Below are 27,997 nucleotides of genomic sequence, written 5' to 3'. Positions count from 1 at the left end.
ACACGATTAAATTTCGTTTCTATATTTCAGTAAAACCTACTTGAATACACTTTGAAACAAGAGTACAACAAAATAGAATATACTTCAAATGTTGAATATACAAACTATTATAGTTCATTCTGAACACTGGTACTTCCCTCTTAACTTCAACTAAAAAAAATTTACAGGTTTAGAACTACCTGACAAAAGCTCATGCTGGGCGTGACCTTTCAAGTGACAGAGTAGAGCTGAAACTGAAATGTATGCACGGATGTCAAGGCTAAGTGAGAGACACAGGCATGTTACAGCAGAAGGCGGAAAGCCTGCTGCTATTTTGTCCACAATTAAGAAATTTAGACAGACTTTTAACTACCATACAAAATATGTTACATATAATTCTATAACAATACTGTGCTAGGTACAAGATTTTTAAAAAATTTGTTTTAATAAAAAAGCTTTACACAAACAAGCCATTAGCTTATTTCAAGAAAGATAACTGAAAATCAGTCTAAGGCTTTCATTTTGAATCTGCTTAAGCTGTATGATACAAAAATCCCTCTAGGTCTCTGTCTTCTTTTAGAAGCTCTTTAATCTTCTCCTTTATTTCACATTCTACAATACCTAGTAGCAGAGTTTTTCACATAGCACCAGTTGAGTACTGTGGGCACACAGTAGTAATTGCTGGTATGCATATAAAATGCATCAAATTTGCCATTTGTAACAATGAGACTTTCCTCTCCCCCTGAAAGCTAAAAACCAAGGCAAACCTCTCACACAACTCTCTTTTAGTGTTCCAGGTCTTAGTGTAACTCTGTAACGGGTAACGTAGTGAACTGTTTGGTCCCTTTTCAGTCCCTCTATCTTTCCTTCTCCATAGGTTCAGCTGTTTCCCAACTGGAAGAGGCAGTTTTTGTCAATGTGGTTCAATTCCCACTGAAACACGGGAAAACAATTTTTTTTTTCCAGTAAGTCTTCAACATATGCATGTTTATTAACATTTCAAAACTCTCCTTTCCGACTTGGTGATCGCATCCACTTCCCTCCCCCAATTATGTCAGTATATTCAAAACCGTAACAGTCTAGAAGTCCATGCTGGAAGCAACCTACTCTTCATTTCTCGCACGTTATGATTCCTTCTGTTTTCATTGTTACAGGAAGGGCAATAGCTGAGGGCGTGCTAACTACTACTACATGGGTCACAGTCTTGCTTCCATCTGCCGGCTTCTCTTCTTTTACCAGCTGCAGTGTTTTCACTTCACGTTCCTGTTTTAAAGCCGCTGTGTCTGATTTAACTTCTGGACTTTTTATAACTGCACTAATCACCCTGGGAGGAGTCTGGCCAGACGCCTGCTGAGCAGGCACTGATAGTCTCATTACTGGTGTCCCATGAGCTATAGACACTGGGGTTAGTGCTCTAACAGCCAACGGGGTTCCCACGATGTTAATACTTCCTGACCCAGACAGGCCTGTTTTTGTTTGTAACTGACACTGCGTAAGTTGCGTAGCAGGGATCGTAATGATTTTGGCAGGCTGCATCGTGATTTTGTCTCCGTTTTCCGCAGAGGTTGGCATCACAGTAGGGATTGTCTGGATTACTACCTTTGGAGTTGTTGCTGTTGTTGGACTGCTGTTGGTTATTAACGGTGACCCGGCGTTTACTGACTGCACTGCCACGGTTGAGATTTTCTGTCCCAGAGAGGTCATTACAACAGGCACTTGCATTGCCACGCGTACAGTCCTGCAAAACAAAGATGTGTGTGTTTAAGCCAAAACACAGGGCACCATTAGAGATGACAACAGGGATAGACAAATCTAGGATTTACAGATTTTTAAATGGTTCTTTAAAAAAAAAAAACCAACAAAAAAACCCCCACCAAAATAAAAACCCAAACCTTTTGCACATCTAGCCATAGGACTCTGGAAATTTAGCAGCATTCATCTCTCTCTTTTCCCCTCCTTCTCTCTAATTTTAAAATACGTGCGAGGGCAAGCGTATGGACAGTTGGCTCTGATTTCATAAACTAGACTTTCATAGTATTCTACCATGTTATACTGCTGCTTGCAAATCAGAAACGATTTCCAACATTTAAAACATAAACCAAAAAACTAAATGACAGCTTCCTAACCAAAAAATTGCTTGTCATTAGCAAATAACAAGGCCAAGCCACATTAATACAAACCTGGGGGCTGTCGTTGCTGGGACAGTAGTAGTGGTAGTTGAGGGACGAGATGATGATGTATCATGCGCTGGTGAGGCAATATTCACAACTCTGGTGACTGCTTTTTCTGTTCTGGTACAGCTTAACTGAGAGGAATTTTTTCCTCCACGTGCAGAAGTTGCTGCTTTTAAAAGGTTTTCTGCAGATAATGACACTCTTTCCAATGACTTTTCATCTGTAGGCATTGACAAATCTTCATTGCAGGACTCACTTTTGTCATCATCTATGACAACTATATTTTTTGGCATCTCCTTAAACTGATATACAAGCCTCTGCCCCTCAACTTTTGCAAGGATTCCTCTTTGATAGTAATACCTGCAAGAAAAGTACAATTAAGTAGTGACCAACATTGTGACAGATTTTAAAGGAAAAACCTCATTCTATGCTAACAAGAAAATCTGAAGTAACCACAGTAAAACTTACAATGTGAGAAGGTATGGAAAGAAGCTGGCAGAGCATACTGGCAAAGTATCTGAAGGATCTAGCTGAGAAAAAATCTGAACTTTTAAATACATACGTCAGGAATTAAATTGCAAATTAACCTGTAACATAAAAAGCAATAGGAACTGCAAGACTCTGATGCTTTTTAAACAGCTAAGCGAGAGGGCAAAGCTTTTAAAATTTCAGAACTCTTGTATTTCTATAGGCAAAATTAAGAATCAGATTTAAAATTATAGTAGATAACTTAAGGATATAAGAGATTTTACCTCAGAGCTCTTCCCATAGTCTCATAGTTCATGTCAGGTTTGTTTTTGTGTTTTCCCCATAGTTTGGAGACAGCTTTCGAGTCCACAAGTTTAAAGATTCCCTTTTCTCGCTGAGTCCATTTAATATATCGAGGACAAGTATTTTTGTCCTGGAGAAGGTCCAGAAGAAACTCCCATAAGTACGTTGTATTTCCTATAATCAGAAAGCATTTAAATATTAGAAACCCACTTTTAAAGATAACAAAGTTCTCCATATATAGGTAACTCTGAATGACCTGCATTATGAGCAAATGTTACACAGAGGATGGTATGTAATGTAACCTGCACATATTCATTCATTGTTAAGTTTAATAAAGCTTCCATAAATATTTACATTCTGAAAGGAGCTAATCCAAGTGATCTGCTATATAGCACAGGAGCCTGTGCAATCCAGCGCCCATTCTCAGTTCTTGAAAAGAAGTGTGGGAGGGCGTTCCAAGTCACTACAACCTACATCTGTTCAGCAGAGGCGGGACGAGAGCTCAGAATTTTCTTCTCATATTTGCTTAAACAGGGAATGGAAATGCCAGTGCATTTTATGCCACCAAAGGACAAGAGGATATAAGTAAGTAGTTTTTTAAAGGCATACAACCTTCAATAACAAACCATCTCAACTAGGGTAAATTTGTAACGTAACCTCTTGTCCAGGATCTGGGGCTCTCACACTGATTAGTGACAGCCCCATGTTCTGACCCTTCCCAAATATCCGTTTCAGAGCGACCGACGTCCTTCTAGGTGCAAAGCCAGTCCAAGCTCTTGCTACAAGTATTCATATGGAAGAAATCCCATGTACCTTTCTGTAATTCGGGGGATACAGAATGAAGTCAGCCTACAGAAGAATTTAATGTACTTCTCAGGTATTCAAGAGGTGTACCATTTCCACTGGAGGAGCCCCAAGACGGGGTTTATGGAAAAGGGGAAGAGAAGCAGAAGAAAAAAACTAGATCACATTCCAATTTGTACAGCTGGAGAAGATTCCTCAAGTTATCTGAGAAGGGAGAACTAAGAGCTACAAGAATAATAAACTCAGAATGTTGATCCCAATTCTTCACTTGATCACGCTTCCAGGAGGTGACATGGGCCAAATAAAAATATATTAAATTTTTTTTTGTGAAAAAAGGTCATTAATTCCTGAGATTTAGTGGCCCAGCATACCGTTTGTTATGCCATGCTGAAGACAATTAAAATACATTAAGGCAGGTTAAAGACCACTGTTGCAGTCTCCAAGAAGTTAGCTATCTTTGAAAAACCTCAAAGGGTAAAAAAAATTATCGTTTCCATCTTCTGGAAGACCACTTCATAGACAGAGAATAAATGCATTTCACCGCGTGCTCTAATAAACAGCACTGACTGTTTATTAAAAAGTACTGACTCAACAGCTACCAAAACCCAGCTTCTACTGGATTTCACAGACATTTGAATAGGTCCTATATGAGGAAAGAGTCCACAAGAGAACTCAGGAATCCTGCAATCATCCTAGATTTTAGGGAATTAATGCCTTTTTTTTTTTCTCCTTAGCTCCTCAGAAATAGAATTTCTGGGTCCACTGCCAAATGCTGTAGGTCTGCAACAGGTTCTTTGCAAAAATGAGTGGGCTTCAGTATTAGGAAGTAAACAGGAACTTCAAGAGAAATCATTCCTGAAAGTGCCTAGTTTTTCTGCAGGAACAGTGCTGCCAACTCAGCAGTTTTCTTCTCTTCCCTCGTACTCTATATTGACCTAAATAACAACTTTTTTCCACAGGAGGACCATGCAATACCTATACTACTCAGAAGCCATCTACTATTACCAGTAAGACCCAGTGATACTTCAGGTGGGCTGCTGTGTCAGCTATAGCTGCTATGCATTTAACATAAAAAGCTTCTTTTAGAAATGTTTAATACAATTTTGAACCATTTTTAAACCCTTTCTCCTTAGAACCAGACTTTCCTAATACTATGAATCCAAGCTCACAGACTCCTGAGGAAGAGAAAGACATGGCTGTAAAACGTATTATCCAAACAGGTTTACATTCTTGCCACTCAAGCATCCCTAAGTCCAGCCTGGTAGACAAACATGTACTGCACCTTGCTAGGAAGACAGAAGCCTTATTTAATAGCATACAGCTCTCATCTCCACTCCTGAAAGGTCTCACGCTAACCAGTACTGTAAGCGGCCACTGAGCTAGACATTATTATTACCTATCTTAACTTCAACACAGAGTAGATTTTGCACAATGAAAGAAATTTTTGTGGCTAGCCGATTATTACAGCTGCCAGCTACTGAAGAATGTTAGCTGTCATCTCAAAATAGAAGGATTAATGGCCAGAAAGTACGTGAATGACACAAGGCATCATGTGTATCAATGAACTGTCGCATTGGTACCAGCATCTACGTGGATAGGCTCAAAGCCAGTTTGCTCCCTCCAACTGCCTACACTGTAAAAAGAGTATTTATGCAAGTGAAAAACAAAATACAGAAAGAGAAACCATGCCTAAACTGCCAATCCACTATGTGAGGCCAAAAAATACTACTATCTCACTTTAAGAAAAAAAATATTGAGACATCTCCAGTTTCTCCTGTATAATAAACTGAAGGGCACAATTAAATCAGATTTACAGCTGCTTCACTTTGCACCAGAAAGTATCAGGAATGCACAAAGGAAGGAGTACCTTAATGGACAACAAGCGATCCCCTTTCCAAATGTGCACAACCAGCTGTCCTCCTCCTCCATGACTTAACTCTGCTGACAGTACTGAGCTCTAGGAATTATTCCTGGTTTTCCAAAAACACGCTGCATGTAAAATAGCCTATATTTGCAAGTAATTTTTTAAAACAAGTAACAAAAAATAAATCCAGTAACAAAATATTCTGCAGGACATCAAGTTAGCCTACATTAAGAAAAAAAAAAAATGTATTTTATGACAGTTGTAGTGTAAAATATGGAATGAGATACCTTGTGAGAACAAGAGACGTAAGTAGATCATTATGAGGGTCCACAGAAATAAAAAAAAAAAAAAAAACCCAAAAACCAAAGCAGTACCATCTCCCACTTCATAAAGCAAACAGTTGTAGAGTGAAATCACCAGTACAGACAAAAACTAGAGGAGACAGAAATACAGGCCTTCTTTCTCAAAGTTATTTGTGCAGCAAACTAGGAACTCAGACACTTTACAAGTACTATTCAGATAATGGAAAGCTGTAATAGCAAAATCAGAATTAGAAAGAAAGCTAAGAAGGCTTTAAGAATACTCAAAAGAGAAAGAAAATTAAACAAGGTGTACTTTTAAGTACAGCAGATGCAAAATCTGTGATCTTCATTGAGGTCCGCTGCTACACTCAAATCCGAAGACAGCACCACTGGCCAGGGAAGTTTAATTACTGTTTGCGCTGGTTTTCACGAGCTAACATCTGCACGACGTCAGTCCCGTTCTTCCTTGCCCTACTGACAAATGTGACGACTCAGGAGCTGAACCCAGATAAGGAATTATGTAAACAGTGGAGATCTTGCTTTCAAACAAATCCCAAAATAATAGTGGAGCTGAACCCTGCACACTCTTTCAGCTAGTATGCTGCCACTGAAGTCACTAAACTGTGTTTCTCCTAGCCATAGCAACATCTCCAAACAACTCTCAGTGCAGTAAGTGGGGAAGAGATCCACATTTTTCACCTATAACCAGGGGAAGGGCTGATACACTGTACACCAACTCAAAGGTAACCTGTGAGCAAATGCCCTAGTCTGTCTCCCTGCTGGGTGAATAGCAGGGGCTTGGAGTCCAAGAAAGGACCTACTATTTATCAGGAGAAACATTAGGATTGTATGACTCTCCTGCACAAAATCCCTCACTCAACCAGTAAAGAAATGTATCACCATTTGTTTTTTCCCCTTAAGCCAAACTGAATCTCTTAGTCCAGCAACATATTCCCACTGAAGTTTGTCAATCAACTAAGAAAACATATTTTCAGCCATCACCATTACAAACACCCATACGCTGCTTCTACTTGAGCACAAGCCTTTCAGCAGTAGCTTAACAAATCATGTGTCTAGCAGTAAGTTAACACACAACACAAAAGACAGCATGAGTCAATAAACACAAAGCAAAGCAAATTAACAATCAGAAAGCCTATTAACTGCAGAGTTTATTACAGGGCACTTCTAGAGCAGTTCCACACATTCTTGTGCTAGATCTTGTACAAACAAGTTTGAAGACATTAAACAAAATTAAAACTCTAATGAAGTCAGTGCAAACTCGTCCACCAAACTTTTAAAGATCTGTGTATTTCCTGTGACAGATACAATACATATACACCGCATAATTTTAAAGACTCGATAAATGGAAAAATATACCTTTGCCTTCTCTAGGTTTCTTCTTTATACCTAGATCTGGAGACCCATCAGATATAGCCGATTGTTGGGTCTTCGGTTTACGGCCAGCTGCACATAAAACATGGGGGGAAAAAAAAGCATTCATCATATGCAGAATAAAAGTGTTTTATAGTTTGTCTTTGCTGAAAGAAGTAGTTCATGCATTTTTTCTCCCTGCCATTTCCTTGCTACAGCTATGGATAAACTTAAATTCTTAGATTACTACTACTGCACATCCAGTTTAATTCATCATTTGGTTGCTTAATTCAAAGGCAGATTTCGCTCAATTTCAGGCAAGTTAATGGCAGGTGAGGTAAGCACCAAACGGATAAAGTAAAACTTCAATTTATTTGCATTCTTTTAATCCAGTGTCTGTTTTACTACGAAATATATAATTTCTTCTTCTGCTTTGTTTTTGGTATTCTACTATGCATGTTGATCAAAGCACCAGTTTTCCTAAGAAATTCTACTACCGAAATCGTAAACATTCATTTCCACTTTGCACCTGTCCGTTAAAAGCTATAGATAAAAGCTTCCACTCAGCATGCAAGTGGTGCCGCACTGGATTCACATCCAGCAGAGCATTAAGACGGCTACAATCAGCACCCGCAGCCTCAGCGATGCAGGACAGCTCTGGGCGGTGCTGGAAGCCTACCTGCGCCGCAGCCCCCAGCTGCCTGCTGCCCGCGCATGGGGCTGCCCTGCCCCGGCTCGCTGGGCTCCCACCTGCCTCCTCCTACCCTCCGCCTGCCCCTGCAAGGACACTTAGGAGGGGACTCCTCAGCAGGCAGCAGGCTTAGAGCTGACTACGTTCCTGTGCCAGGGAAATCCTCTCCCAGCAAGACCTGAAGCTTCTTCATCCTTTCACACTTCAGTGACCTTTTTACTCAAGGTAAACAGGCCCAAGCAGGGAAGAGGATCATACCCCACGGCAGCAGGCTGTCAACAGTCCACGCTTCTGCCTTCAGTTGAAGGCAAGCAGCAACAATTAACTCTCCTACCTCAGGCACAAGAGCATTAATTTTTGCTGATTAACAATGTTCTTCATTAAACACTGAATTTCAAAAGGCATTAACTAAGAAGGCCAAAGTTATGGCTCCATAACTGTGGTTGAATGACCTTACACACTTAAGAGCAGGGATTTGGACTCTGTAATAGGAAAAAAATGTTTACAAAATAACCTTCATAAAATTTCAGAACTTCCTGAGCACAGCCCTGTAACACAATCTGCCCAGTAATGACCATTCAAACAGACAGTGGAACATAAAGAAATAGTTTCAATACAGTGTATTACTACAGCTACAGGAAAGCTTTAATCATGCTTTTCTTGCTTATTTAATTTACAGTAGAGTTACAGTTATCTGTTATGTGTGTGTTTTTATTAAATCTAAAACTCATGGATCCTAGATTACATCACTTTATCACTACATTGCACTTTTTTTTCCTCTAAATTGCAAGTAAATATTCCATCTTAGCATGTCTGGAAGCTCTAATAAAACAATATTCCTATAGTTATGTGAATTGTATTGATGCCTGCAAGAAAACTGTGAGACCAGAGAGAAACCTCACCAGGTGCGAATCTCTCATTCAGTAGCTGAATGATTAGAACTCAAACACTGTTCTGAATAGTTTCTCCTCCAAGAAATGCCGATCAGACAAACAAGATACTTCTCTCACAAGGAAGATCTCGTACTGATTTTGTGAACTGATTTATGGTTTTGTAAGTTAGTATTTACCCTGCCGTTTCATTGGAAGAACCCCGAGTCCACCCGCTTTCCAAATATATCCGTATTTCAGATCCCAATGGTTACCCACACAAGTCCTCTTTGAATCCTTCTCTACCCTTCCTCCACTTCGTAAACTGTGCTTAAAAAACACAATGAAGACATCATTTTCCTTTATGGCTTGGCGAAGCCCATTCTCTTGGTACTTTTTTCTTTTTTCTTGTCGCAGACTCATTTTCTAAGAACTCACATTTCAGACTCCAATCAGTCTGATTACATGAGCAGACAAATCAGATCATCTAACCTATCTGCACCAGTATCAACTGCACTACCTGCAGCAGTGCACATCAGAAATAAATTTTGAGATTGCTCCTATGGAGCACCACACCTACCTTTTTTCTTTTTCATTGGTTCATGGATATCAGGGGAAGTTGGAACAGGAGATGCATCCATTGGTTCAGATTCCTCCGTTGATACCTCCACTACAGTTTCTGTGATCACATCAGGTCTCATGGCCGCATGGATAAATTCTGGGGTTGACACACAAGGAGGGACAAAAACTTCCACTATGAGGGAAGAAGGAAAAAAAAAAAAAACAAAAAAAAAACAAACAAAAGAGTATCTGATGAAGTTTCTACCTGATTATTTTAATGTCTCTTACATTAAATTACTTTTTAAAAAGCATATGCAATAGTATAGCAAGATTCTGCTCCAACAACCTGTCACCTAGAAAATCAATCCAATTCCCAAAAACATGCACACTTGCCAGTATGGTTAGGCATAAGACAAATACCACACCAATATTCTTTAGAACTAAACTCAACTTTAAATGAAACAAGTTAGAGCTTAATCTGTGATCCTTATTCTAATCTCCATTTCCTCTTTTGTACCTTTTGGGTTTCAGTTTGACCATTATTTCATCCAACATATATTAAGTAACTTCAGAAGGAACATCAAGTTAAAGTGATCATCAACATTAAGTTTTGTTTTTTTAAACTGATAAAACTTTGCAACACAGTGTATTCAGATATTCTTTCTAAAATAGAAAAACAGATAAAAATACTTTTGCCTTAAAATAACTATTTGAGCAATTTAAAAAGTCAAATTCACAGAACCACAGAATGGTTGAGATTAGAAGTGACCTTTGGAGGGCACCTGGTCCAAGCCCCCTGCTCAAGCAGGGCCACCTAGAACCGGCTGCCCAGGACCATGTCCAGACAGCTTTTAAGTATCTCCAAGGATGGAGACTCCACAGCCTCTCTGGGCAACCCGTGCCAGTGCTCGGTCACCCACACAGTGAAAAAGTGTTTCCTGACGTTCAGACAGAAAAGTTCATTTCAAATGTGTAGCTACTCAAGGATCTCTACCCAACAACCTCTCTCAGATAAATTATTTAATCTATAAGTATGCTTGTTACAGGGTGGAGAAATCACGTAAAAACTCAAACAAATCAGTAGTTTTGAAATAAGCAAGAAAATGTTTTAAATGGCATACAGTTCTCCACAGAAGCAGGTTTCCCAGTTTGCTTGTTTTACTAATTAGTGGAAGGAGAAATGGCTCACGGAGCAGAAACTGTGGCTGACATACCGGGACTCCTGGCATCTCTCAGGCAGGTAGGAGACTCCATATGAAGCAAGGCCTCTGCAGCTTCAATTGTCTTATCCGTGCAGTGCACATTACTTCCATGAACTGATGCTTCCACTGTAGAGGGAGAAAAAAAAATAATGAGAACAGATTACTTACAAAAGTCTGCGTGTATCGCTGTACAACTGCACTACTCAATCTTAAACATGAAAACCCCAAAATTGCCAGGTGTCTTCACACCTTTTATATCTTCCTGTCAACAGAAACGTTTAGGGAAGACACGAGACAAGCGGAACCAATGCTGTCACTTCTTAGATCAGATTTCTGGTTCACAACCAAGCTTCTCATTGCTATGAGGTGTTCAAGAGCTTACAGAAGCAGACTTTTGGGATTTGTCTTCTGCCTTCAAGTTAACTGGAACAAACCAGACTGTAGTGAGGATAGTTACAAACTAACACAGCAGAGCAGGGAAGTAGTAACCATCTCCAACTATTACCCCATTAAAATCTAAAGGTCACCTCTCTTCAGACATTAAGTCTATTTGGAGATATATATATATATATATATATATATAAAATAAAAGATTAGTTTGCCAAACAGATATATCCAGTTTCGTTTTCTGACATTAAAAATATCTGTGAGTTGGGTTTAGCAGGCTTGGTTGTTAAAAAAAACAAAACACAAAGAATAACAAACAGTACGCAGGGGATTTTTTTTTAAGCTATAACTAAGGGAAGAAGGTAAAAACATTTTTTTTCAAGTTCTGAAAGTTTATGAAAACTAAGTAATTAATAAAAAATAATTTAAAGTAACTTCAAGAGAGCACATTTAAGTTTGACACAGTGCAGATCACAGCAACTTGAACACAGCAGCAACACTAAAAAAACCCCCAACTTACAATTAAAACTACAATCCTATTCACAGCCAACTCTATATTCCTCACCCTTGCAAAGGTTTTTAAAAGCGGCGACTGCAGAAACACCTGTTGCACATGATCCACGCTCTCACTAAGGTACGCCGGCTCTCTCCAGTTGCTCTTTCCATTTACGGCCATCTGCTCAAAGCTGAACCCCTCCAGCGAGGCAGCCAGCAGCCCAGGAAATCTATCTTTAGCATAAGCAGGGTCACCAATCTCCAGCGTCAGAGAACTAAAGAGGATTCAGTAATAATTCTCTACAAGAACTTCAAGGCACTATCCTGTTACTGAAAACATCTAAAAAACAACTTGAGGTTTGTTTATTGAAAAGCAGGGAAAATACTGCTAGCGTTGTTTCTGACTTAGGAAAACACTAGATACAGATTCATGCGGGCACACATGGGGGAAAAAAACCTTCCAGCATACTGCAGTTTATTTAAACGTAAGGATTAAAAACTTGAAAAACCTACTAGTCAGCAGACTAAACATATAAACCAGAAGCTGAAAGTGCACAAAATCTGGAAGATGCGCAAATGCAAAATTCTGGGAGACTGAAACGTCTCGCTGAACCAGCCTGACTGCCCACCCGCTGGCTGGCTGCTGGGATTCCCACCACAGCCCTCTCCTGGGATGCTATTTAAGGGGCTTTATCTTTTGGAATAGCAGATGCCTGATAAAGCTGACATTCCACCACCGCTTCACCCCAGGCTGGGAACAATAAAGGCCTACCTAAGAGCACAGGAAAATCACACTAAAGGAAAGGGTCTCTATCGCACATTCTGTCCCTTGGGTAATCAGTGGCAATCAGCAAGAGTTTTGCACTGTGAGCCATTTCCCCAGCTGCAGGTCCTGGGTGCTCCCCATGCCTGGGCAGCTGCTGTTTCTTTCCCAAGCAGCAGTTTGGGGGTGTCCCGAGCTGGAGGCTGAACACCTGCACTGAAACTGAGTGGCCCTGCAGGAAACCCTCTACCTAAATATTCTTCTTTCTGAAGAGAGGCTTCAGTTGCACAGAAATTGGTGACTAAGTTTCCCCTCATCTACCGGATAAAACTTTCCACTGATCATCAGAATACAGGACCAATATTCAGTTAGTCATTATATATGTAGCAATCCTACATCAATATTGAAATTATAAAGTCCAAATCAGCATTTAATATATTATTATTCTAAAGCATGAAAAAAGATTTAAAGCAGGTCAGCAAACCTTTTCCACCAACCCCTCTGCCTCCCCTGCAGCAAAGAGCTGTACAATTTTCCTTTCTGTTTCTGCAGGTTACCATTTTTGGGACAACTAGTTAGCTTGCTTCTGTGCAGGTATCAGGTTCAGTATATAAAGGACTCCTACAAAGGAACTCAAACAACAGTTGCCAAATTTCAATTGTAAGAGAGTACTGAAATTAGCTTATTGAAGTTATCATCTACTCCTAAATGCTTAAAAGCATACAAAATTTTCCTGCTTTTGTATCCGAAGTATTTCCTATAGGGAATAGTTTCGATGCTTCACCACAAGTAAGAGGTACTTAGCAGAGAGCAGGAACAAGGCAAAAAAGATAGCTGAAAGTCGTCTTTGTACTCTTCCGGTATTATGGCATTCTGCTGAGGGGCTAGAGTGGAGGGAAAGGAGACGCAACCCCCCCCAGCATCAGGGACTAAGGCTGCAATACCGTAACAGCAGAGCGAAGGAGCAAAGGAGGCACCCAACCTCTGCCCTAAGTAACCCTTCCATTTCCAATAAAAATAGCACTATTGACTGCTCAAAAGCCTCTGACATTTCAAAATACACACTTCACAAATGCTTTTCCAACATGAGTTACTGAGGACTCCACTAAAATTGCCACCTAAAAAACGTCAAGCAAAAAATAGTAACACTTCGGGCTTTGGCTGGAACACACATGCTGTCTGTCTATCATGACAGTTAACAAACTAACCTAACATTGCCAAAAAGACACCTCTTAAAATACTTACTAAAATGAGTACTATTACCAAGCTTGAAGTCTTCTCAGCTAGCTACATTCTCCTTTAGCCAGTCCATGGTTTTAGCCTCCGAAGCGTCTGTCTACCCAGTGAGCATTAGGAGTTTTCAGTTGTGCTCAGGCAATGTTATTGCGCCAACACATTTGGAAGAGAAAAGCGCAAATTTGTATCTCAACACAAATTTTACATAAAACATCTTTTTGCCATGCTAGAAAATGTCTAACAGAAGAGAGCAACTCAAGAGTGCTCAGTCAGGAGACACGATACTGATGAAAAATACAGCTAGAAAAGATATCCCAAACGATGAAGTGAGGGAACAGCTTCTCTCAGAGAGGGGATGGGACAAGGAAAAACCAGGTGGCTGTTCTTGCGGGTGCCTAGATCAAGTGTCATCAACTAAACTACACGTGTATCACAACGCTTGGTAGCCCTTCTCACAACAAAGGCGGGGGGGGGGGGGGGCGGGGGCAAACCAAAGAAGTAGGATTCTGCAATAAAAAAAAGCCAACTTCAGTCAAAAGCCATCACCACAGAAAATCACTGGCAGTTATTTACTGTGCAGTACCTTTCAGGCTCGTATAGCTTGTGCCATACAAACACACATCATCACAGCAACCTTAATCTTCTCTCAGTACATCCAAGGTGACGATGCACAAGTGCAGTATCACCGCGGACGGAAAAATTTCTAACCAAAAGAATGATGTGTATGAGCCGTTTCTTTAAAAATGCCTGATTTGCAAATTTTCTATTATATTTATGCTATCAACTATGGCACCTCTGTGCACATATACAAGACTCCCAACGCTAAAATAGACTGTACTGCTTGAGTAAACAACTTAAGATGTAGCTCTGTTACCTTATATACCCATTTCAGGGAGAATATCACTTGCCCAAACGAAGCAAAGTAGTCTACGCGGATGGAAGTAAATTTTCCAGACTTTGGTAACTGAGTAACATGAGAAATGCCATTTACCGATCTAGGACACATCAGAGCTAACAGCACCACTTATCTTTCATTCTTTTAAACCAAATCTCATCTTACTGCTTTTCTGAAGAAATCTGCTTCCTTGGCACTTTATTTTAAAATAGGTCATTAGAAAAGTTTCTGGTCTGTTTTCAGGAAAAAAATCCTCTTAGAAAATCATTTCAATTTTTAAAATGTAGCCTAGTTAACTAGACTAGTTGATGTATCTCTTCACTGTTGACCTAATGTCTTCTAGCTCCACTTTCTAAACAAATAGTGTGTACAGCAGATTATTCAAGGCTCTCAACAGCTTTTACAAAACACCAAACTTGGTAATTAAGTCTGACAGGGCTGTACTTCAGCTTTACAGAAGAGAATACTGGCAACATATCCATTTTGTAACAACGCCCCCAGTTTTAACATAAAACAAGAGTAACAAATTGAATTAAAGCAAGTGATGAGAGGAGAAAAATGGACTGAAATTTTCAAAATGGTACTTTCTGAAACTGCGATAGAGCTCCCCCCTCTTTATCTGAAGGGCTATCAATGTCTGCATTTACAAGGTCAACACTTAACTGTAGCACCTGATTTACAATAGCTTATCCTTTAATACTATCAGGCAACCAGAGCAATACTTTAATGAAGAATTCACAATTCCAAGCATGGAACTCAGTCAAGAGTGACCACACATAGGCTAACAGACCTCATTAAAGTTTATTGGCGTTCACATGCTTGTTTTATCTCAGCATTTAAAAGACCACAGTAAACAGCAGTGGAAGGTAGTAACAGTGCTTAAGCCACATTTTAATTAAAAACAGTTGAATTGCCTGTATCGGTAATACCCAGAAATCTTTCTGTATGCAACACTTGACTGGAAAAGAGGGCATTTTCAGCTTACTGCTTGTTTTATGGCAGACATTTGTTCAGAAACTGAAGAACAATTCCTTGGTTTTTTTAGTATTTCCCTAAGCCTGGCTCTGTTCGTTCAGAAGACTTTCAGCTGCATACAATTTAAGGATGACACATAACCCACCGCATATCAGCAATCAATAACAAAGACGAGAGCAATAATCTCAAAACACTTGTTTCCCTGTGAGCCGTATGTTATCAGCCCAATATTGAGAGAAATATTAGCTACAAAGCCAAAACATATGTTTGTAAAGTCATTTAGGAGTTGCTCTTACAACCAGCAATTAAGATAACCTTAAGCAGTAACAATTTTGGTCCAGCTTCCTCCCCACAGTTATCAAACACTCTGAAGTTTTGTCAACACTGAGGCTAGCAGCCACAGGAAAAGGCAAGGCATAATTAATACAATCCCTCAGGATAAAGGATTCCTCTCTTAAATCCACTTGATACCATCTACATACATAAATAAGTAAACAGATACGGTATCCTGATAGTATGATGATGGGAATACTAGACGTGCATAGGTATCTGTATCCCTCACTGCAATGCAAATATAAAAAAAAAAAAACAAACCCCACACTACGTTGGCTGGGCTAAGGACATCTGAAAGAGCAATACAAAGGTCATTTGTTATTTATCTAAGGGTTGGATCACAAGCAATCTAGTTACAGTGACTTAAAAAGCTGTTGACACAGTAATCAACTACTTAAACGTTCTCTATTCATCGACAATCAGAAGTAAAAAACAACCACCTGAAGTCTGCAGGAGCGAGCCCTGCAGAAAGCAGAGATGCGTTCCACTGGCAAAGCAAGGCTGTCTTCTCCTTCGTACACAGGAGAGTGTCTATGTGCGTATGGCACGCTCCACTTTTTCTGTTCTGCAGCAGAACAGTTCGGGGGAGGGGGGGCGGTGTCTGTGTGTGTTTGGGGTTTGTTCCCCCCCCCCCTCCAAAAAACCCTGGGTGTTTTTCCATATTAAATAAAATAAACCATTATGAAGATTAGGTGAGTTGCCCTCTTTTTTTTAAAAAGGGTATCTTAATACATTGGTAAATGACAGAGCATTACCTTGAGCACGCGTTCATGCTCGTACAAACCCACTGCCACGTCAAGGCACAACCAGTGTTAAGGCATGCTCTCCATCAGTTCATGCCCAGGCACTGACCGCACAGTTCATCACCTATAGGTACCATATGCCGTACCGCTGCCTACGATTTCCAAGGACTACTTTAAAAAGTTGAGCTCCACGTTGTAAAGACAAAGATAAAAATCACAGCTGGTCCGACTTCTGTGGAGAACCGAAGGTTTGACATCATAGTTGTGGTTTTGAGCAGTGTCACCTCACTCATGCTTTCTGCAGGGCTGTACCGCACTTAAAGACACATCCCGGGATCACCGGAGCGTCCTGTCGTTACAAGCGGCAGATGTAACAAAACCGAGAGGGGCCAAACCGTGCCCGGTTCTGGACACGTCTCCGAGAGGTGCCAGAGCTCGGGTCAACAGCCCTTGTCCCGGCAGCGGCCGGGGCTGGGCAGGGGGCTTCGGCACCCGATCGTGCAGAGGGGCGGCCAGGAGGTGCGCGGCACCGGCACGGGCCGGCGGCAGTGAACGGCGTTCCCGCGCCCTGCCTCCTCCCACCGCTCCGGCCGCGGGGCTGCCTGGAGAGCCCCGCTCCGGCGCACCTCTCCGCCTCCTCGCGGGGTCGGGGCGGAACGGCGCTGCCGCCGCCCCGCCGGGGACGGAAGCCCGGTCCCCCGCCCGCCGGGAGGGGCGGCCACGTGCGGCCCGGCGGCGGCGGCGCCCCCACTTCCGTGTTTACACTCCGCTTCCCTCCAATTCCGTGCGCGCCCCGTCAGCGCCGCGGGGAGCCGCCGCTCCGGCGCCCGCCGCGCGCCCATTGGCGGCCGCCGCGCCCCGCCCCGCCCCGCCGCCCTCCGGCCGCCAACGGCGGCGGCCCCCATTGGCGCGCGGCGCCCGCCACTCCCCCCGCGCTCGGGGGGCCCCGGGGGAACGCGCCGCTTCCGCTACGCAGCGCGCGTGGGGGAGGGGGCGCCGCCCCCCGCGCCGTTCCCCCCGCCCCGCACACGTGGGCCGCGGCCCCCGCCCGCCCCCTCCCGCCCCGCGGCCGAGTTTAAAAGGGCACGGGCGGGGGGCAGGCGGCGGGGGGGGGTGGGAACGCGCGGGTGCGCAGCGCCCGGGGAGGCCGGGCCGCGGCCCTACGCGCGGCGGCGGCGCTCGGCCTGCCCGCTCAGACAGCGTGGCGGCGGCGGCGGGAGGAGGGCAGGGCAGGGCCGGGCCGGGGGAGGCGGGAGGACAACAATCTCGCACACTTCCTGGTTCTCGCCCCGGCCGCGCAAACCCCGCAAAACTCCGCCGCCCGCCCCGCCACAACTTCCGCCGCGCTGGCGGCGGTAGCGGGGCCGCCCGCGCCGGGGGCAGGTGCCGCCGCCGGCCGCCCGTCGGGCCGGGCCGGGCGCTGCCAAGGTGATCACTTCCTGATTGCCCTCCATTGCCTCCCCGCCCGCCGCCGGAGCGCAGCGTGCGCCGCGGCTCCCCCCCCCGCGCCCCGCTCCGGCGCCCCCGCCGTCCCGGCGCCCCCGCCGGCGCGGCGCAGCCGCGCGGGGCAGCTTACCGGCCCGGATGAGGAGGTCGAGCTGGTTGGTGGGCCCCTCATGCAGGGACGTCGCCATGTTTACGCTGCCGGAGCGGCTTCACATTGACCGCCGGGCGGGCGCGCGCCGGGCACGCGCGGGGGGCCGGCGGCGAGGGCGGCGGGGCGCGCTCCCGCGGGGCGGCGGGCAGGGCGGGCGGCGCGGGCACCGCCACGGCGCGGCGGCGGCGGCGGCAGCGCTTCCTGCGGGGCGGCGCGGCGCACGCGATCCTTCCGCCGCCGGCCTCAGACAGGAAGTGCCGCGCCGGCACTCGCCGCCGCCGCAGCGCGGGGCCGCCCGCGGGCGGGGGAAGCCGCCGGGGCCCCGCCGGCCGCCCCGCCCCGGGGCGCGGGTAGGTGGGGGCGCGGCGGGGCGCGGGCAGCGCCGCCCCGCCCCGCCGCCTCGCACGGCCCGAGCGGCGACCGCAGCCGCAGGCAGCCGCAGCCGGCCAGGCGCGGAGGCAGGCGAGGACGCGCGCAGCTCCGAGCGCAGCCCCCAGCCGGGCCCGCCGCCTTCGCCATCTCCCCCCGGCCCCTCGCAGCTCCGTGCCCCGCTGCCGCTGCCTGACCGCTGCAGCCGGGGCACCCCGCCTACCAACGGAGCCCCTTCTCAGGGCGGCGCTTCTCTGGGGATAAGCCCGACGGTCCTCACCGAGGCAACCATTAACACATCAACAAGTTTGCTCCTTGGCAAATTCCTGGGCTACCTACTCTGGTAATATTTTGCCAGAAAACCAGTCTTTCTTGAACACGATCCACCTCGTCTCCTCGGCAGTAGCAGGGCTGACTCCGAGGGAACTTTAGATGCCTCTCCCAGTTAGCCAGAGGCCCCATCCTTCACCAGCTCTAGCCTCCGAGCAGGGTTGTGGGGAAAAAAAGGTTGCATTGGTTTCTTAATTAAAAAACCACTACCACCACTTTTCAGGGTTGCATCCTCTCCCATCTGAAGAACCACCTGCTTTAATGACACTGCAGCCCTCCCTGCCAGCCCCCTGGCACGCTGCAGCTGGACAGAAGCAAGAGCCACAAGAAGGTGTTCTCCAAGCCTCGCCCTTGAGTCCCTGTGCTGCTTATTCTCAGGGTAAAGCTTCAGAGCTGCATGCGAGGAGCAGCTATGCAAAGAAAAGCAAAGTCTATCCTACCCAGAGCTATGCATGGAGATCACGCATAGGAACTCCTTCATTAATGCCACACACACCTGACTAGGCCTATATTGTTAAGCCATCATTAGAAGGATCAAGCAACCACTTATTGCCCAAAGAGACTGCCCTTTACACAACAGCTTCACAGCTCCATTAGAAAAAGGTGAAAGGCACCAGCTGCATCAATCTGACAATAAAGAATCTCTCTCCCCCTCTCAAGTTTTAGTAGTCCTAGGATCTGGATCACAAGCAAGAATTTGGAAGCATGTTTTCCCAGCACAGAAATCACAAAATAGTATCCAGCATACATCACCTCCAACTGGGTAACTTCAGTATCGCAAACTTTTGACAGATCATACTCCTACCACAACTCTCAAGGCTTTTAAGGAATACAACTTAATGACCATATTTACGCACACAAATCAAAATTCAGGCATTTTGTAGGCTTCACTCCTCTGTTCCTGGCTGTAAGGAATTAAATTTGTTCATCATCTCATCAGATAATGAGCAAGACCTCTGCAAGCGAGATCATTCATTCTCACATTCAAGCCACGATATCTATGGGTAGCTCTGTGCTAAAGTTTTGCCAGCCGAGCTCTTTCCAGCCAGAAGCATGGACAAAAAAGGCACTCTCTAGCCAGCTGTGATGGCAAAAAGCTCTCATGCAGATACAGCTTTGCCAACAGCAGAGTGCTCCTGTCAGCTTATGTTATTCAGAGAGGTGGAACAGCAGTGTTCACAAGAATTCCTTCTGTCAGCGCATTTCCACTAGAGGACTCTGCTGTGTTCTCCAGCAGAAATTTTTCTAGTGGAGACAAGCCCAAGGACAAGTAAAGGCATTTTAAGTGGGTGCACACTTAAATGTGCAATAAAACTTCATAGCCCTTCATTAAAACATCCTCAAATTGAAGTGGAAACCTCATGCAGTGTAGTTTAGCAACACCATAGATTCAGCTTACGTACCGAGCACTGAAATAACTGTGTAGTCACATTACTTTGTCCTGTGTACCTATTGTTGTTAAAAATCATAATTTACCCACACTTTTCTTCAAGCAGTTAGGTCCACAGCAACAAAATACAGTTAAAAATTATTTGTCAGTTTATATCCAAATCAAAAGTTGCACCGAGACACTACCTTTGAAGATCCAGACCTGTGTCAATAGGAGTTCACACTTACATACTTTGGAAAAGATGCATTCATAGTTTGTTGCCTTCCTGTTCGCTATGTAATTCAGTGAGGATTGTTTACTGATTGCAACTTCCAGTCACAAACTGAAGTGCTTGACTTATATCCAAGTTGTTCTCTCTACCCCCTACGGGTAGAATGAATTCTTGCCTAAGATATGTGGACTCCTTGAATAAGTGCATTCAAGTAATGTGCGTGTGTAATTTTCAACACCATGCGTCCAAAATGAATACAAAAAGAGTATAAAACATCAAGCTCTTGGTTTAATACCAGTTTCCTAAACGGCATTTATTTACTACTGTGAGCACAGACTTAGCACAGTGTTTGCCAATTCGCATGAAATGGACTCGAACAGCTGCACACATTGTTTTGATTCTTTGCTCTCTCTGATCCTACATACAGAGTATCACTGAGTGCCCAAGGGATTCCAGTCAGTTGAAAAAAGGCCAAGCCTATGCACTTTGAAGATTATAATGTAAGCAACTACAATAAATCTATGAAGTGATCATTTTGACCTGTGCCCAACTTATTCATACAAGTATATTATTAAAGCGTAACACTTTCTTTAAGGAGGAATACAGTTTTCCCCAAAAGTTCTGCGGTTCCATCTGTTTAAACTACATGATTTCCAGTATTTTATGCTGAACACTAATTGATTTGTCATGCTAATAAGATCTTACTATTTCGGGGAAAAAAGACAGTCAACAAGGAAAAATGTAAACATGCACTTAACTTTTTAATCTCTTTTAAAACCTCCTTTCCAGGCAGAAGAGTAACAAAGAGGGATGCAGGATCCACTCAAAGAGTAGTGGGCAACTGCCCAGTGAGGCAAGAAATATTTACTGTAATGTAACAGGACCACATGAAATTGCATATTAGCTTGTGTTTCTCTGGCATGAAAAAAGTAGAAAAAAATATATAGAAACAGATCCCCAAACAGCATCATTCTTTGTCAGACAGAAATATATTTATTAGCCTATCTTTTTTTTTTTTTACTGTTTTGTTTTGGTTTTTTTTACTGTAGAGTGTACAGAGACTAAGCTTTACTGTAATTTTTTAAACCACAAGCTCAGCTGTCAAAAGAGCCAGGTAGACCTACATGCTCATATGCTACATCTACCAACTACCATAAAAAAAAAAAGTCAACATGTTCTAATATGCAGGAAAGCTACCATTCAAAACTATGCTTATGACACACAGGAATGTAGTAAGTCTTAAGTAATTTCAAGACAATAACAAGTAATCGTATTTTTAGCTGACAGCACCTCCATCCCTGTGCACTTGGTAGATAAGGAACTTGGGACAACAGGAACACCCAAGTGAATTGTATCCCCCTACTTGTATAAACACAGGAGTAAAATATCTATCAACTCATGCTTTCTTGTTAAGGGATATGGACAACTTTGTTCACATTAAAGGAAACAAGCTTCACTACTTCTTTGCAATATACACCAGTTAAACTTCATCCTGATTATTTTGAAAAAGTGAAAGACAACTCAAGAGAAGAAACTGGATGCGATTAATTGCATGCAAGACAGCGGATGTAGAAATTCAAGATATGAAAACCTGGAAGGTTTCAGCAGATCTGCAGAAGTGGATGAGAGTAGGATCATGAATTATCTTAAGCATTTCCTTGAACAGTCCTCAAAACTAATACAGCATTCAGTGGCTACAGAGAAATTGTCAGTCTCCTCTCCCATAGTCTCCTATGGAAAGTTGCCTTTCCCACAATTCTGACAAATACGTTGAAAACATTCTCCAGTAACAGACTGCATAGTTTCTCTTTGAAAACTATTTCACAGGCTTTGTAACTTGAAACACTAAAAGTACAACCTTCCAATGGCACCTTTTTCCTTCACTGACAGCAAATGATGAACCAGAAAGAAAAAAAACACGTATTTAACTACTTTTAGCCACAGAGGGTTCCAGTTGTATTCTAGTATGACAAAGCTACCCTGGGAAAAAGCAATTATCATATAGCAGTTACTTATTCTTACAGAGGCAATTTGTTTGACTTCATTTAAGTAAGTAGTCAAGGGTAGATGGCACTCTGTCTGAGGGTAGTATTTGCAGTCTACATAAGAAATTGGAAATTATAACAGAGGAACAATACTGAAATGCCAACCAAGCTAAAAAGCTTCAAGTAACTTCAGAAGTCCAGGCATGTCCTGTCCCAACTGCCAAAACCACCTACAAATTTTAAATAATTACAGAAAGGTCAGTTTTGCCGAGGATCCTGAAGAAATTCACATCTAATAATTACAGAAGTAGTTGCTGTCCTCAACAGCAGGCTATCAAACTGTTGATAATTATTACTGCACTGCAAGGGTAACAATACAAAGAAACACTTTTAACAGTTAGATTCCAGAAACATGCAAGAAGATGCAGCAGTCTCCTTTATCAGCACATCAGCATAATCATTACCATTCACAGTGGAAAGCATGGTAGAAAATTGCAAAAGTAACAGCAAAATAACCATGAAGTTTCCCTGGAGGAACCAGGGAAACACTGAGGGAAGTGGTCAGTGACCATGCCAAGCTTATCTTCTTGACTACACCATGTGAAGTCTAATAATACCAAAGCCACGAGTCTGTCGCAATCTGCACCTTTAAGTGGACTCAGGATCCTGGTGTCACTATTCATACAGCAATTAGTGATTCCACACAGAAAAGCAAGTGTATTCTCAGTAATTGGTACTACCTTTGATGAACAGAAAAGGAGTTACTCAAAATAGCAAGGGTCTACATTCCAGCATTACTACTTGTGAATGTGGACTAAGAAAGACTTGGCTGTCTCAAAATAGAAAAAAACTGATATATGCACTTCCCTTATAATGAAATTCTTTAATTTCAGGGCAGTCTAGCAGACAATTGTAAATCAGGTATTTGCATAGCACATTACATGATTTTACAAAATTGACAGTATTTGAGATTGGTAATAGGCTGGCATACGAACTATGTCACCGTTGAGCAATTTCTCTGTTCAAGACCTAGCATTTACAATTCCTTAAGACTTCTCTGATAACAACAAATGTCTATTCTATAAGCCCACTAAATCTTCATAAGGACTAAATGTCCTGCTCAAACACATATGGCTTTACTGTGATCCTAGAATTTGTTGTCAACTACAACCTCCCTTTTAATATGCAGATCACCTTTAAAAATTATTACTTTCAAGTCTGTCACTGTATTTTTGATCAATAAAGACCACTAACTCTTGTGAGCTCATACCACGATGGTTTTGGTATGCCATACTGCATTCTAATTTCAAGACACAAACCACAAAATTTTTCAGCTTACATTAGTAAAATGCTGTGGCTGAGCCTTCATAGTAACATCCTACAATTTCTCAATCCAAGTTGAAACTGGAGTTGGGAGTTTAGAGGAGAGTGCATCTGTACATCTACAGTCCAACCCATAATGCGCCACACTAGCAAGCCATTCAATTAGCCTCACATAAGCCTCACATAAGCCCAGAAATATGCCCAAAATGTGTAGTTAAATTAGGCTTTATTACAAAGTATTTAGCCTTGCAGTGTTCCTTCAGTATGAATGGAGCACTGAATGCAGTAAGGCAGAAACCTGAAATCTAGAAAGAACTGGACACCACAACCAGGCTGTTACTGTTACGTAAAAATATTATCATCCACAGAGCAGCTGCACAGCTCTCTTCATTAATTTCTCAGAAAAGGAAACACCAGCAAAGATGACATAAAATTTAAGTTGCAGTTGAATTTTGTTTCTGAATTAAGAATGTTACTGAAAACAGATGTATACGCCCTTGGCATAACTGCTCTAAGTGCTATACAATAGCACATGCAATGAGAGGGGGATCATTTTGTTTCACTGTCATCAATATTTAACTAGCAAAAATGCAATGGGTTTCTTGGCAGAGTGAGAACTCACACTGATGTAGCAGCAGCATGGTGTCAAAAATAAAATTAGCTCACATTCAAAGGATAAATTCTTAACCCATGAATGTGTTAGAGACATCTAATTCTTGCAGTAGAGCAAGTACTGCACGCAAAGTTTTATCTTGCTTTTAACTAGCTAATGGCCTTCATCTTAAGCTCTTCGATGAAGGCAGTACCAACTTAAGCTGAGAGTTTCATCAAGTTGTTAGAATGTCCAAACTCTTGTTTGAACTCATCACAGTCTTCTAAAGCAAACTGCTCTCCACTTTGAAAATTCTCATCAAGCTGTCAGCGTAAGGAAATGAAGTTCAATCAATAGGATGTGTCAGCACTACCAAAACATATACCAGACGTTTGCATTAACTAATTTTTTGTAAGAGGCAGTTAAATCAAATAATGTCTGGACAGAATGAATGATAACATTGTTTTGTTTATCCCTTACATACACATGCCATAATCAAAGGTAAGATTCTAACCAGATCTAAACCTGAGTTCTTAGTATATGATATTTAACAACTGATAAAAACTTATCTGAAATAAACGAAAGAGTTCACAGGCTCAAATTCACATAAAAGAAGTCAGAAGGAAGCAGTTTTAACCATAATGAGGGAAGACATATAGAGGCAGAAGGAAGAACAGGTAATAACTAAAGACTTTACATAGGTATACAAAGGTGGTTCCTATGGTGATAACAGTGTAAATAGTAACCTGAAATTTCTTCTGTAAAAGAAGATTTGCCTTAAAGTATATCTTTTCTTCATGCATTTGTTTAAATTAGGGGAGGAGTTAACCCTAAACTCACTGTTTATTCAGCCTCCTCCCTCCTTAAGGATGGCTATCAATCTAAATGATAGTTTCAACTGAACTTCCTGGTGGGAAAAAAAAATTTAAGAGATTATAGACAAACATACCATCGTTGTTGTCTTTGTAGCTCAATATTTTTCCATCAGATCATAATCCTGGAGGGGCTCATTTTCAGATCCCCATTTGTTCATGCAGATCTTCTACCCCCCTGTGGCAATAACATTTTTAGAATTAAAACAGACTTCCAACTTGCACCACAGGGAGGATTTCTGATGGAACATTGAATTAAAAAATGTGGTGACAGTTCACAAGTCAAATGATATATCAACTTCTCAAAAGCAGTTCTGTTTCCTCTTTAATCTTAAAGTTGTGAGAAAAAAAAAATCCCAAACCTGTACTTGCAGCTTTGATGATCAATAAAAAAATAAGGGGAAAAATACTATTGATACGAGAAGTTAGATTCACTGAATCAATTAAATCAGGGTCTATATTGGCAATATGATGTTGGTATACCTCTCATAGGGATCCAGCTTTACTGTACTTACAGCAACATTTACTTAATAACTGCCTACTGTTCAACAAGATTTGTAAACAACAAACAACACTGGTTTTGCAAATTCATCATAAGTGAGGTAACACAGAAGAAAAGTAGTACCGGTGCAGGCATAAGATCAGTACAAAAGGAGTTCAGAAAGTACTAATGAATTTTAATGACAACATTCCAGATAACCCGGCATTTTTAAAACAGCATTATCCTACTTAAATACTCAACTCATGCCTTATTTGACTAAAAGGCTAGGCATCATCCATGTATAAGATCTGCAGATCATGACTGTGGTACCTTCAGCACTGCATATATGGTAAATCCAAAGATTAGATTACCCCATTAACACACCTACACATCCACGTTATGGGTTCTGTGTCGTGACAGACAAACAGAACTATAGCAACTGATAATTTGAGACTGACTGCTTCTTTAAAGACAGCAGCTTCTACTGTTATGTAAACTGCAAAGGTTTTGCTGAATAAATCCTAAAATTGAAGGGCTAATTACTTTAAGGACAGATAACTACTCAGGAAATGGAAGCCAACAAATTTTGAGTATTATTAAAAAATTGTTAAGAAGGATGTATTGTTTATGATACGAAGACTTTCACTGTTGCAGTAAACAAAATCTTAAGACTGTAACTCAGTCCCCAATAGTCTAAAGGTACTGCTCCTAAGAATTATATCATACACATAGGAAAAGAAATTTAAACACTATGTCAATCTAAAGCTTATACTTTCCCTTTCAAACATTACAAAAGGCACTCACTAATTCCACTGAGAATGTCATAAGGTCACCTGAAAAGATCAAAATTCCTACATTTTGTTTTTCCTAGAAAACTTCTTTGTCAACATTTTTTTCTATTCCAAGCAGACAGGCAGTTTTTTCTGGAATAGGACAAAAAAACATAACTTGAAGCATTAAGTCTTTCTTGTTTGTTAAAAGACTCTTGGGTTTTACTTTTATCATTAATGGATTAATTTTATAGTTAAAGGATTAATTATAATTAATGATCCTTGATTAACGAATCAAGATAGATTAGTGGGAAACAGGCTGGAAGGAGTCTGACAGGCGAAAAAACCCATACTCCACTATAATTAACTAAAAATTCATCAGTATTTACAGATAAGGCTACTTATAATGACTCTATAGCCTATTTTATTTGAATTGTGGTTTCATAAATGCAAGTTTTTTAATATAAACCAACATTACGGGTCCTGATTCTGCCCTTGGATCAGCACTGACAGTCCTTACAGTCCACACAGCCTCAAATCCAATCACAGAACAGCAAACCACAAATAGAACCATTGAATGCACAGCACAAATCATCTCTTTAGTGTCCTAAGTAAGTTTTACCACACCAGCTACCCCACTACATTTATCACAAAGGGTACTGATCCCTATCTCTGAAGGCTAGAATAATGCTACATTTTACTAAATTACACAGCTTTAGATTAACTACAAAGTAGCTCAAGGCTCTTGGAATATGTATATTGTAACGTTGTAAAGCGTGTAAATCAGTAGTCTTTGGAATTGCCAATAAACTGTCACAAGAAGGAAAAAAAAAAAAACAGGTCCATGGCCAACAGTAGAGATACTGAAATTGGGCATGTACTATGTTATGTGGATACGTATCATTTCAAATACTGCCAAGACTTCTTTAAGATGGGGTTTTAGTATTTACCATGCTCTCTGTAGAGTCTAGAACCACAAAAGGTATTACATCTACTCATTCCTGGTGCAACAACTATACATTTATCAAATAATGCGAAATTTTTTGTAGCAATTAATTCTGACATTTATGAAGTAGCATCAAGACTAATTTAGCAACAATGGATTTTTCGTCTAAGATGCACAGAAATCAAACTGTTGCACCTATCTAAATTAGGATCATTAGCATAATAAAGGTATGTACTTCAGAAAATTAGCATCTAAAATGCTCTTTAAACAAACATTATTACATCTTGTTTACTTGTTTCTGCCTTAGCCTGCTTTCTCATTAACATTTACTATGGCACCTTTTACCACCTCTCCAACATCAAATTGCTTCCTACCCACAGCCCAGTATCTCTTCCCTTCCCCTACAAAAACAAAAATTGGAAAACGCATTCAGGTTCACTCTCCTGCAACTCATTGCTAATAATGGCACATTACCAAAATGAATGTTTCTTGGGGCCTTTATACTTTCTCTCCACCCATTTTATCTCTCTGTATGAGGAATGAATTCAGAAAGACTCGGCTGTACCAAAACGTCTTGGTCAAAACACATGCCCCACAAGACTGCCTCCCTCAGAACAATCTAAACCCAGCACTTCTTTCACCAACACTAGATACAAGTTCTGTGCAAGAACGTTTACTCACTGTCATGTATAATTACACCATAAAAACTGCACTGG

General features: G+C 42.0%; 1 protein-coding gene across 6 annotated transcripts in view; it reads right to left on the bottom strand.

Annotated features, from left to right (window-relative positions):
• Window position 1: 1 nt before the first annotated feature.
• The window catches only part of ELF2 (E74 like ETS transcription factor 2), a 39,788-nt gene continuing 11,792 nt past the window's right edge, over window positions 2-27,997 (bottom strand). For 2 of the 6 annotated variants that reach the window (XM_072863474.1, XM_072863479.1), the window contains 6 exons: window positions 10,601-10,714; window positions 9,406-9,579; window positions 7,272-7,358; window positions 2,906-3,098; window positions 2,160-2,513; window positions 2-1,717 (listed from right to left, as the gene is read on the bottom strand). In XM_072863474.1, coding sequence (XP_072719575.1) covers window positions 1,090-1,717; window positions 2,160-2,513; window positions 2,906-3,098; window positions 7,272-7,358; window positions 9,406-9,579; window positions 10,601-10,714 — 1,550 coding nt within the window. In that variant the 3' untranslated portion in view covers window positions 2-1,089. Of the gene's footprint in view, window positions 1,718-2,159; window positions 2,514-2,905; window positions 3,099-7,271; window positions 7,359-9,405; window positions 9,580-10,600; window positions 10,715-16,427; window positions 16,685-17,991; window positions 18,172-27,997 lie in introns of those variants that run through there. The other 4 variants (XM_072863477.1, XM_072863476.1, XM_072863480.1 and 1 more) reach the window with 4 other exon arrangements.

This window comes from Ciconia boyciana, chromosome 5, assembly GCF_034638445.1.
Source record: "Ciconia boyciana chromosome 5, ASM3463844v1, whole genome shotgun sequence".
Classification (NCBI taxonomy): Eukaryota; Metazoa; Chordata; class Aves; order Ciconiiformes; family Ciconiidae; genus Ciconia; species Ciconia boyciana.
This window is presented reverse-complemented; position numbering and strand designations above follow the sequence as displayed.